Genomic DNA, 12437 nt, shown 5'->3' on the forward strand with positions numbered 1-12437 from the left:
CCTAAAATCTTGTAATATTTCAGACTGAAAAGGAGTTAAATACAAAGCTCTACTTGCTTCTTTCTTCTGAGTATAAACTATATGAGTGCCATTCAACTATATAAACACATTCATTAGGTTTTCAGTAGGCTTCCTTTCTAAGGAAAGAAATTATATACTTTTGAGCTCGTGAGTGAACTACAGTGTTTTATGCCTTTAATTCAACACTCTTAGGTCTTACAGTTCATTGAAATTCAAAATCATGGGTTCACAAAGAAAATGTTGACCTTCCTATATAGCAAATGCCTTTTCGTTCTTTTTTTTTGATAAAAAAAACCACTAATGAAGCTGAAGGAGGTAAAAGATTTGAGCTTCCTATTAAAATAACAAATCTAATATAATTCACATATTTCAGCAGGCTGGCTACTGCTCATGAAATAAAATACTGCAGCAGAAAGAGCATATTGTTTCCACACATCGAAAATATGCAAATTAGACAAGTATTCAATATTCACTTGAAAGCGAGAAAATGTACCAGACTACCAATGGTGTTTAGGAAAGCAAACTGGTTGAACATGATTATTTGAATTTAAAAAATGGGTATGGGATTCCCCTCTCTTTGCTTCTTGCCATATATGGCATCTGTGTAATATCCACAGGGCAAATTATTCACTACCTTTTTCAAGATGAAAAGCTACTGATTGGCATCAGACATCAAGAGGGATTTTGGCATTAGAATAGATTTACACTTGATGACATGTCAAAGCCTTGAAACAAAAACTACAGAATTTACTCATGAATGCCGAAGGCAAGCCACTTATTCAATACTAGCTCAATGCACATCTTTCCAAGGATGGCATTCAACCACACCAAGAACAAAATACAGCAAACAAAACATGGTTATATTTGGAAATGAATGTGCTTGACTAGAGTGAACAAAATAACAGCCAGCATTACCTGTTGCCAGCTGTCAGTGAAGAATAAAGAAGTGTAACATCCTTGTAATAAAGAGGGAAACAGAATCCAAGCTTATAATGAAAATACAGCAGTTAGTGGGATGAAGTAGGATCAGCAGCAGTATGTGTGGGCATGATAACTCCCACTCTGAGCCTACTGTTCCTCTAGCAGATGTGCCTTCACTTCCCTCTTCCCACAAACACTTGAAAATAAAGAAAAACTAAACACGAGAGTAGGCACAAGGTGCACATAGGTGTAAGAATATATGACATAATGCCAAATTTTGCCATTTCTCCTTCAACCTCCATTGTGGTTATTTTAAAAATAATTTTATTATTTACATTATTATGGAGTGCTTGTAGAAAATTATTACTAGTGTTGACAAAATCACAATTATTTTGGCACAGCCAGTTTAGTAACCACTTAACGTTTTTCTGCTGACTTTATTTAATACAATAATAATAGACGTATCTTATTTCAGTATTGGATGTGTAGAAAAGACCATCTAAATAGGATTGGTATGAATAACCTGTGAGCAATGACAAGCATATGTGCAGTAGAAGTCATAAATAGAAGGAAACATGGGAAGCGCATGGGAACATCTACTCACCTATATCATACACCCATGGAAAGGAAAGATTACATAATTTTACTAGCATTATCCTGTAACTTTGTCCTTTTAGAGACCTGCTCATGTCACACCTCACATATAAAGTGAAAAGATCGCTCTGCATGGATATCACATCAAAAGTTAGGAGCACAGTTTGTCTGAAGTACCTGCAATTTTAAGTAAATGAAAGGAGTAACTCACATAAAATCAGACAAGAATGAGAAAAGTTTATATTTGTTTTTTCCTTACCACAACAGATTCAAATGGAATCCTACAATTATATTTTGACTTCAAGTTAGAGAGAAGGCAAATTCATTAAGAGTTTGCTATTTTAAAATAATATATAAAGTATATTTTGGTCTTTATTTTGATGTGCTGTATGCTTATGTTAAGAGGGACACCTACATGCTCCTAGAAGAAATAGCCAATTTTGTAATGGATTTTCAAATACTGTGTGTTTGCATAAAATATTCAGGAATTAATATAACATAATTAACATAGTTAACTGTTAACACAGTTAACAGTTCACATAGTTACATAGGTTAACATAGTTTACTGTTTATTTAGAGCATCTTCAATGGATGAACTTTACTGATTTTTACAAACTTTTTATTAAATTATCTTCATTGATTTGTAACTGAATACATGTTGGCTTAGATCTGGGAAGATGTTGTTCCACAGTACTATGAGGTTGCTACGGTAGCAATTTATTATGGAACAGCAAAATGATTACAGATCAGTAATTCAGCATATATAGGTGGGTCATCAAAAACAGAGTTTCATAAAGACTTCTACATTATATGGTAACTCATACATGCATGAACCATTCTGTCAACTTTTAAAATTTGACTGTGTATATCTGCATGATCATCTCCATTTGTGTTAAGACTCACCCAGGTTCAAAACACAAATCATCTGTGTGAAAGAAATTTTAATTTTATTTTGAATACATAACTAACACTAAACTCCTTCAGCAGTGTGTATATATAGATACATATATATAGATATAGATATACACAGTGTGTTTCACATACAAAGGGACACAATATGCTGTTGGGCAAATACGTATCTCCCTAGCACGCACATTCACAGGCATGTAGGTGCTCATTATTTATCTGAATTTATAACAGATGATTGTGGAAAAGGTATTTCACTAATCCCATGCTGTTTTGACTGATCTTTCGACTAGTAAAAACGACATTTTACTCCTCTGCTTTTCTTCTGTGTAAGATTATAGCCAAACAGTGCTGGACTGCTTAAATGGTTGGAGCAGTGGAGAACCCCAATAGAACAATTCAAGTAAAGCAATTTAAAAAATCTCAGACTGCTATGGAAATGAAAGACTACAAAGTTTTCTTCTAATTTCATGGATAGTATAAACACAAACCAAAAATGTATAGAAGAATTGTATACATATTGGGCCAGGAATGATTTATTTAGATATAATGTTGGATTAGGCTTTTGTCAAGTTTTTATTAATTTCTTTTGCATACTTATGCAAGCTTCCTAAGAAACTACGGGGAACACATGCTTATACCAAACACCAATAATGCAACAAAAACTAAAAATAAAACAAATGCAGTCCATATCTATAACAATACATCAATGGAAATTGCTAAAGTTTAACAGCCCTGATTGCTTTTAAGGCATTTTATCATGCCATTATTTTATGTCAAAGATAAAAGCAGCAGTAGAATGGATTTGAATTTTAAATACAGAACTGTGAAATTTGGTGTGAAGACATGTAATATCTAAGAAACACTTCAAGCCTCATATACTATAAGGTAGGAGTTTAAGTAGAGGATGCATCAAATACTCATTTGAGTAGGAAGACTGGCATCCACATCTGACAAGAAAACAGTCAACTGATAACCCCACAGGACGAGTAAGACAGAAAGAGGTGTAGGGAATCACCTTTTTACTTGGACCTTGAAAATAATTGGACACTATTTCCTCAACATCACCCAGATCTGGATGACTGCAAATTACAGGTGAATGCGAATAAGTGATTTATAGTCAAAGTTACTATAATGCAATCACTTTGTTGTATATTTCTATTGCTTTATATCTTTTTAAACCAATCACTTACATATCTCAATCGTCTTTTTGGTCAATGTTCGGAATCAAGCATCTGCATATCTGAATTCTAAAAACCTGTATGTATAAAATACTTGGAACTACTATTTTGACAGGTCTACTTTTATTTCAAAGAAGTGCCACCCATCACCCCTTTGTACAAAATGGTTTATTTTGTACATACTCAAAATACTCATCATCTATGTATTTGTGCTATTTACACTACTCAGTACTATTAACCTGCTGAGAAGGGCTTTTATCTTTGGGTTTTGCAGACTTTTGAATTATTACAACTACATTGTTAAAACCACCTCATATTAAAGTTCAGAAAGTAATGTAGGCATACAGGTCTCTACCTAAGCGGTTTCCAAATCAGGCTGCACATATTTGCACATAGGTCAGCATTCAGTGAGAAAATTCCCTATATTCAATGCCTAAAGCTGCAACTTCTTTTTTATAGTAATAATGCAGGCTGATGGGCTCAGTCTGGTTGATGGTAGTGGGGAAGTTAGTGATGGATATCCACATTTGGTAGAAGCTGCATTACTAAAGTGGCTCCCTCTTTTAAGATAGAGTGAAAAACCACCAACAAAGTGAAAAACAAAGCCTCTGCCTATTTTACTGCTTAATACTGAACATTATTATACACAATTTTGAAGCCATCTCTCAACTTTTAAAAACTAATAAAACAAATGAAATTAATAGACACATGGAATGTGTTTCAATGTCACTTCTACTCTGCATACTTTTTAAAGCATATTTTAAAATATGCTGGGTCCTTGGGTCGGTAATTTAAGCAAGTTTATTCAGAAGAAGGCTTTTTGATGACATATTCAGGGCATAATATACGCAAAAGCCATACCTAATGTTCATATTAGGCAAAATAATGCTATGTATGTCCAAAATAAGTGTCTGAACTGTTTTTACCATGACTTATTCATTCACTCAGCACTGCTTTCATTTACTCTATGAAAACATCTATTCAAAATATTTGTTTCTCATTCCATCACCTCTCCACTTCCAGGTAAAATGAATAACAATTATCATCAACATGCATTTAATTCATTTTGTCTTGCATAATACAGTATGTGAGGGAAAAGGTTTTCCTCTTGTGACTGTGGAGGAAGAAAAGATATTACTTCATTATTTTGTAATGGGAATACTGCTACAAAGATCATAGTGAATTACTTTTTTAATTGTTTAGTTTTGAATCTTTCAGATGTCTTTGGCAGGTCTAGCTAATATTGAGAGTTTAAGCTTAAGTTTTCATCTATGCCTACATTTTGGCAAAAACTGGCAGGATTAATAAAAGGGACCAAAAATGTCACAGAAACCCTACACCTGACCTATAATTTCCCACTAATTATTCCACACTCTTTCTCATATTGACAATATAAGTTATTCTCTTTTATTTAATCAGGCTTCTCTCTTTTGAAGGGCAGATGTTTCCCCATTAATATGGCAGAATGTCTTTGTTTCCTCACCAACTGTAGAGACAAATGATTAGTACAATAAACTCTGGCAGTTCGCCTCACAGTTACTTGGTGGAGACAAGTTCTTTCGTGGAGTATTTAAATATTTCAAAATTCAGAATAACCCCTCGAACCTATGAAATTATCTGTAGATAGACTGACATTCATCCCAAAGTTTAGCTTGTGTTTTAAAAATTGACTGCAATGACACTTCTGCTCTACACAGTTCTCTTACCAATTTAAGTAGTGGCAAAATAACACCAGGAGGCAAAACAAATCTAATTTGATTTACATATAAAATTGAAATAGCTTGCTGGACTTTTGTAGCAATACATCAGGGTTTAATACAGACAGTGTTAAAATGTGAAGAAGCTGACCTTGATGGTGCTGAGTCATGTAAAAGATATTTATGCGTTTGGAACAGAGCCCTCAAGATGGCCCTATTAATGTAATATACTAAAAATTAATATAAAAAAGACAGGAGGGGAAAGAAGAGATACTTACCCTTGGCAAGGGGACCATATCAAACTTAGCTACACAGCTATTGTTACAGAGCTACACTCTCCCAATGTTAGGAATAGTTAAAAATATCACATGAAGAGGAAATGTCCAAAGCAAGACAAGACAATAACTGATGAAAATTTCTGGCAGAACTGAGAAAGATAGGTTTGTGAGAGACACTATTAGAGAGTGAGAGATATGAGCCTGGTATGATTCAGAATGTAATTCACCTTCTCTGCTGACACATCCTACTGAGGTATTCAATGAAGACTGTAATTACAGCTGAGATTCGATTCATCAGAAAATTTAACATATCAGCATATAAAAATAGAGACTATAGGCTGGCCACAAAAGGTAGAACAATTCTAGAACTTACTGAAGGTGAAAATCAAATTAGTTAATGGCAGGATATAAATAAGATTACTTCCACAAACTTATTAAGCTCACATTTTAAACAGTCCTGTTGATACGGCAGTAGACTCTCAGGAAACAGGAGGGTCTGGGATTCCTTTCACAGAAAAAGAACTAACAGAGACTTGGACTGCAAAGAAATCTCTAGAGATGTGATTTACAATGTCTATGATGAATGAGAAATTGTCAAATTGGTCAGACTGATGAACAGAATGAACTGTGAATGGGAGGCAATTTTTTTTTGCTAGCAAAAAATAATATGAGTGAAGTGCAGAATGAAGTAAAAGACAATAAAGGCACCAAATATAAATTCACAGAGGAAGAGATACAGGACAAATCACTGTGTTGCAGAAAAGGAAGTATACCACCATCACCTTATTGTGTATTCCAAACCAAAAGCATTAGAGGGGTTGGGTACCAATCAAGTGGTTAAAGAAAATCTGAAAGTGAATAATTTGGACCTGGTTTTTACTGTCTGCTCCTCTCATTCAGAAAATTACTTAGAATAATATTAAAAAAGCAAGTGTGAAGATGATTTGTAAAATTCTTTGTCTCCTAGATACACCACAGGATATTTTGAGGAAAGAAAGCAACACAGGGAAAATTTTTGTAAATGATGCTATTTGGTATTTCTCTAACAAATCCCCTCAAAGGCTAGAATCTGCTCAGTTTCTATCGTCTTTCAGCTCATTTTACATACGAAAATGTTTGAGTACATAGATTTTTTTTTTGTTACTGTGTTATCTATATCATATTTCTTGGACATTACTCTAATTGGATGAAAGTATCTTTCTTCCTATCACTTTCAATATCTAGGCCAAACTGATCAGAGTTATTCACCCTCTTCACCCACTAACAGAATTATTAACTATATTATGAAACATGACACTAATCCATTATCTGCTTGGAAGAGTATAAATACTAATATGGCATTCAAAGGATTCTAGAAAATATATGTATATATACACACACTAAAATACAATCACCCAAAAGACAGAATAATATATTTGTTTTCTTTGTGACACAGTGAATACAGGGTAATTTCTTAATACTTAGCTGGTATTGATTAGCCCCAACTGAAATAATTGAGTTTCTTCAAGATCATGGCATGTTGTTCCCTTTATCAAAATGCATCAGTTTTTAGTACAAGTAAATGTTTTTTAAAGGGATGTAAAAAAGAAAAAAAAAAGCTTCCTAACAGTAGAGGTTCATGTCTAGTGCAATTTTCTTCTAAACTAGACATGAGGATGACAAAGTCCTCCAAAATTTCAGAGTAAACTCTCCACATAAAATACTTCTGTATTTCACCAGTTTTCTCTTAAATGACAGTACTGAGCTCGACACTGGGCAATACATTATGCAGCCTATTTTGATGTTACTTATAAACCCTATTCTTTAATATCTCTTTTGTTGAAACTGTCAGAATCACCTCAGATAACCAAACTTATTAATACTGTACTTGAGAATACCTGACCATCTAATATCATGCATAAGATATCCTAACTCTTGTGAATTGTAAAAGTTATATACATAAGTAATAAGGCCTCATCCTACAAATAATTTAATGCAGTTTAGTTCCTCACTGACACAAAGCAACTTGTGTGCAAACTAATCAACCATCTATAACTGGAGGTTTCACAGGAATAATTGCTTGTTGTGCTTATTTTGCAGAAGAAGTGGTATATTTGAACTTAAAATTTGAAGTTATAATAATTTTTTATAGTTCCTAACTGAGTAAAAAAGATTTGGAAGACTGTATTTAACTTCCTGTTTTGATAAGATTGTTATAGGTGTATTAAAACGGGACTTATATAAGAAAATTTTATAGTGAAGGGTAAAATGAGAAAGGCAGATAACATATTCATGTTCAGCAAGTCACATTTTTCTAATGTATTGAGCTTTTCCGCTTGTGACAACTTAAAAATATCCGACATTAAAGTCTCTTTTACGACTCTCTCCTAACAAACAAGTGCAGTCTTTGTGTTTGTTAATAAAGTGACACCTGCTACAATTCAGTTGGAAAAAACCAGTGCAATACTCTTAATGAAAGATTTTATGGCAAGCCCTGTTAAACTATAAATGATGCTAACACCAGTGTTAACTATTGCTATGAGAATGTTTTCTAACTTTTTAAAACTGCTCTCAACTTTTCCTGATCTTTGGATTTAATATTTTAAGTAAATCTGTGATACAGACACATCAGTCAAACTGGAATCATCATATAAACTGTTATTACGACTAACAATTTGGTCATAATTATACCATAAAGGCATTATGAATAATATTTATACAACACATATATATCTAATTATGTTAGATCAAAATATCTTTTGCCATTTATATTAAGATTTGTGTCGTTCTACCAAAAATGGTGGCACCATCTATGACCAAGTCTGATATGCGGAGAATCTTGCTGGCATGAAACACACTGTGAAAAATACATACTAAAAATTAATACAGCTCACAAATGGGGAAAAGAAGAATGATTTGGAGTAGCAACAGAAGGCATGTGTTTGTAAGAAGAATGTAAACTTTTACTACACAGGTATTTGATTAAAACCAGGCTTCCAACAAGGATATGTTCTCAGTCAACAAGATTTAGTATTATGGCCTGGTTTAATAAAACAATGAAATTAAACACTTTAAAATCAACTGGTAGACACATATTGTCTTAACTCTGCAGAAGAGTTTTACATGCAAAAATAATTAATGGGTCAATTCTTAAGCTCTCTGTATCTTGTAATTTTCTACTTTAAATTGTTATTAATTTACAATGCCTTCCATGACATTAAATTCAGGTCAATATACTTATACTGATATATTTTAACAAGATAATTATGTCAAAGGTTATCATCAACAGTTCATAATAAAGTTATGCTCAAAAATAAAACTTATTATTTATAATTTAGACTGCATAATAAAGTATTAGGAACACAAAATGTTAATTAATTTCTAATTCTCTATTCTTTTATTTAGATTTCATGAAGGTTGATTGGACTTGATCCATCATTTTACGGAAAATTAATTATTTCAAATACATGCACCACTTTATGCAACCTGCCTGATTTGCATTGAGGAAAATTCAGCAGAAGTAATTGAGGCACAAGCAAATACTGGCACTGACTGAACTCAATTTTCATTCCAAATTTCTGCAAAATCCCAAGACACAACAATATCAGATGCAGGGGGAAAACAAACAAAAGCAATGTGTAAAGGGAACATGAAGAGAGAATATTACAAGAATCAGAGAACAAAGGGATTGCAAAACTATTTTAGTGCCATAGATGAACAGTGAGGGCTTCATTCAGGCAAGGTGGAATAAGATATCATATGGCATCCTGACAATTGATGTCTTCATTTAAATGTAAGAATTTACATTCTAATTAGAAAGAATTTACATCTTAATCAGAGGCAGCTGTATTATCTTGTTACTGTTTTTTTCAAAGGTAATGAACTAAAGTACTGCTGTGCTTTTTCAACCAGAAACTAAATAGACAGCATACAGTGTTATTTTATAGCCTACCTGCTGTAAGCTGTTATTAATATTTTCAAAGACTAAATTCCAACAAAATCTTTTAAAATAAAAATTGTATTTGACATTGCTCGAATGATATTACAAAGACTTATTTAAAATATTTAACCAATACCCTTTCTAACTTTAATTTTTAAGTATATGTAGTCATAAAGGTATCATTAATATGGCACCAATGAAGCACACTTTCATTTTAGGCTTCAACCAATACAGTATAATATTGGGGAAAAAAGTATTTGGGAATTTTTTTATTAACAAAACAGTTCCACTGATACTTCTCCATGTTGTTTATACAATACATAAGGAAAAATCAATCAACAGAACCATTTTGTAAATCACATGTAAATACACATTTAATTGAGGCCAAATTGAAATGTTTTACATCCTAGGTCTAAAGGATGAGTCCCACCAAGGAACATACAGCTGTTTTCAGAGGTATTTTTAGACTTACAAAATCATGGCTTACTAGTTCAGTCTAAATATAATTTTTTTGGCTCTTGCACAATTTCAAGAATTTTGACATCAATATACAATACACAACTGCTGTTAGGGAACTTTAAGTATACGAGAGTGCAGTAGGAAGTAAAGACTTTTTTTTTCCTATGAAGAAATTAGACATGGCCTGAGAAGTTCCTGGCTTAGTTCCCAGCTCTGCAAAAACTAACTCTGGAAAAAATTTGTCTCACTACTATTTTTTGTCTCCACATTTGTAAGATCTCTCTCTCTCAGCTCTATGTCTATTCAGAATGGAAATATCTTTGGGGCAAGATAATTTCATTGCTACAAACTATGCAATGTTCAATTCAATGGACACTTCCATGAAGAGTACTGAATTAGGATGAAAGGTCTTCCATCATATTTGCTCTTCCTTTGAACTCTGGAAATGTTATGTGTATTTTCATGTATCTTCTATTACAACAACAAATTAAAAAAAACCAACTTGGAATCTTCCATCAACTTGGAAAACTAGGTAGAAATTACTGAAACAATTTAGTTCATTTGCCAGCTCATGGGTTAAATTAATTGGCATCAGCCAGAAAGACTCACATCCTGAGACGGACAAACATACTGGCGGAATGTTTGAAACCCCAATGTGCTGATGAAATATAAAGCGTTCAGCTGAATAAATGGAAAGGACCAGTTTTCTGACAAAGATTTGCTGAGTCCATCACTATCTGTGGCAAATAACAGAACAGGTAGACTTGCTGTGCATTCTTCAGTGAAGGCAACTTCTGCTGACCTGCATATAACTTCTTTTCAAACCCAGCCCCTCAGAATGTGGCATGGAGAATTAAAGAATGTAGAGGGGTTTTTTTTTGGCTTACTGGTTCAGACTAAATATCAGCATTTATGGTTTCCCTGAGATTCCAGATCAAATTTATGTGACATCATCACTAAGTATTAAAAAGATACGATTAAGAAAACAAGGACATTAGAACACGAATTATGCATCCTCCTGTACAATCAGGAACATAATACATCTCAAAGATATATTGAAAAGTTTGGCTTCTCTTGATCTTTATGGTTAAGAGAGGAAAAGAGATTCTTGAAAACCCATACTTATTTAACTTTTGCAAGACAAGCCTAAATGGAAGTTTCACAGTGTGTATCTTGAGAGGTAAAGCAGACCAGACTTTTTTACTCTCTGGGAGACGTTTCTGAAAATGACAGCTAAATGAAGCCAAAGAACTAATGTAAAATTTCTGCTGGAGACCTTAATTGGTCTTTGAAGAAATTTTTGATTCCTTTTTTGAACTGTTGCGGAATACAAACCCCTACACAAACAACCAAAACAACTTCTTTCCTCAATATTTGTTAATATTTTCAAGTAATATCACATAACATATTATTAGGAATGGAAAGATATCTGAAAAAATTATCAGCATTATCTTCTGTTATAATTTAGACCATTATTTTCATTTACACAACTGCTTTACTTGCATAACTCTAATTTGTTTCCTATACCTTCTAGATTAAAGCGTCATTTTTTTACTGAGAGCCATCAGTTTCCATTAACTTCACTTAGTATCACACACATTGTATATTGTATTTTGTCATTCAATTTCGGATTTTGAGTATCATTTCCTTCCTAAAAATAACACTATGTTCCATTTAAACCTTGAAACTAAATTTAAGTTGTTTTTACTAACACTGTATTGTAGCAATGCTTCACTGATCCTGAAATCAACCAGAACATAGAGCCAGTATCAGTGTATTTTAATCATTCCTTTTCTGAAATGAAGTAGAATATGAAGCCTTTACTGAACTCACTTGTTACTTAACGATCTTTTAAAATTTCATCTTACATGTATTTTGTAATTTCATGTTTCATCATTATCAGCCTTTTTTTTCTTAGCAGTATTAAAACAAGCAGATCTTTGCCCTGTTTCTATCCATGGTTACTATAATAGCAAATTTGTAAAATATGAAATTTTACTATCACATATGTAAGTTAACTAATGAACTGAGTATGCAAGATAGTGCTTTACAGTAAAAAATAGATTGAAATCCAATAAAGGTACCTACTGAAATGCAATATTCCAAAATGTTACTATCTTACTACTGGAAAGTAATCGTGAAATTAAAAATGTAATGAGTTTCACAATGTAATTTATTTTATACTTTGGAAAGCATCTAATCAAACATCTTTGGGTATATTTTAATCAGTGCTGTAATAATGTTTAAAATATTTAGAAGACAGACTTGAAAACATATTAACATACATAAATATCAGAAAACAGAAAATTGCAGAAAATCAGAAATGTATGTACATTTTTTCTACTACAATGACTAAGGACTTCCACATTATATTAAATCTACTAATATTGAAGTGATTTTCAAAATTTATGATTTTTGTTTTCCATGTCTCTCTATGCTATTAATACACATGTAAGCATAA

The 12437-nt window shown here is 32.7% G+C and overlaps 1 protein-coding gene across 5 annotated transcripts in view; it reads right to left on the reverse strand.

The window, feature by feature from the left end:
* ELP4 (elongator acetyltransferase complex subunit 4) overlaps positions 1-12437 on the reverse strand; it is a 153207-nt gene that overhangs the window by 35430 nt on the left and 105340 nt on the right. Inside the window, exon 10 of one of the 5 annotated variants that reach the window (XM_075163268.1) lies at positions 8351-8434. The exons of the other annotated variants lie outside the window; for them this stretch is intronic. Within the exon in view, the coding sequence (XP_075019369.1) occupies positions 8366-8434 (69 nt within the window). The 3' untranslated portion in view covers positions 8351-8365. Of the gene's footprint in view, positions 1-8350; positions 8435-12437 lie in introns of those variants that run through there. 5 annotated transcript variants of the gene reach the window in all.

Source organism: Calonectris borealis, chromosome 14, assembly GCF_964195595.1.
Source record: "Calonectris borealis chromosome 14, bCalBor7.hap1.2, whole genome shotgun sequence".
Taxonomy (NCBI): Eukaryota; Metazoa; Chordata; class Aves; order Procellariiformes; family Procellariidae; genus Calonectris; species Calonectris borealis.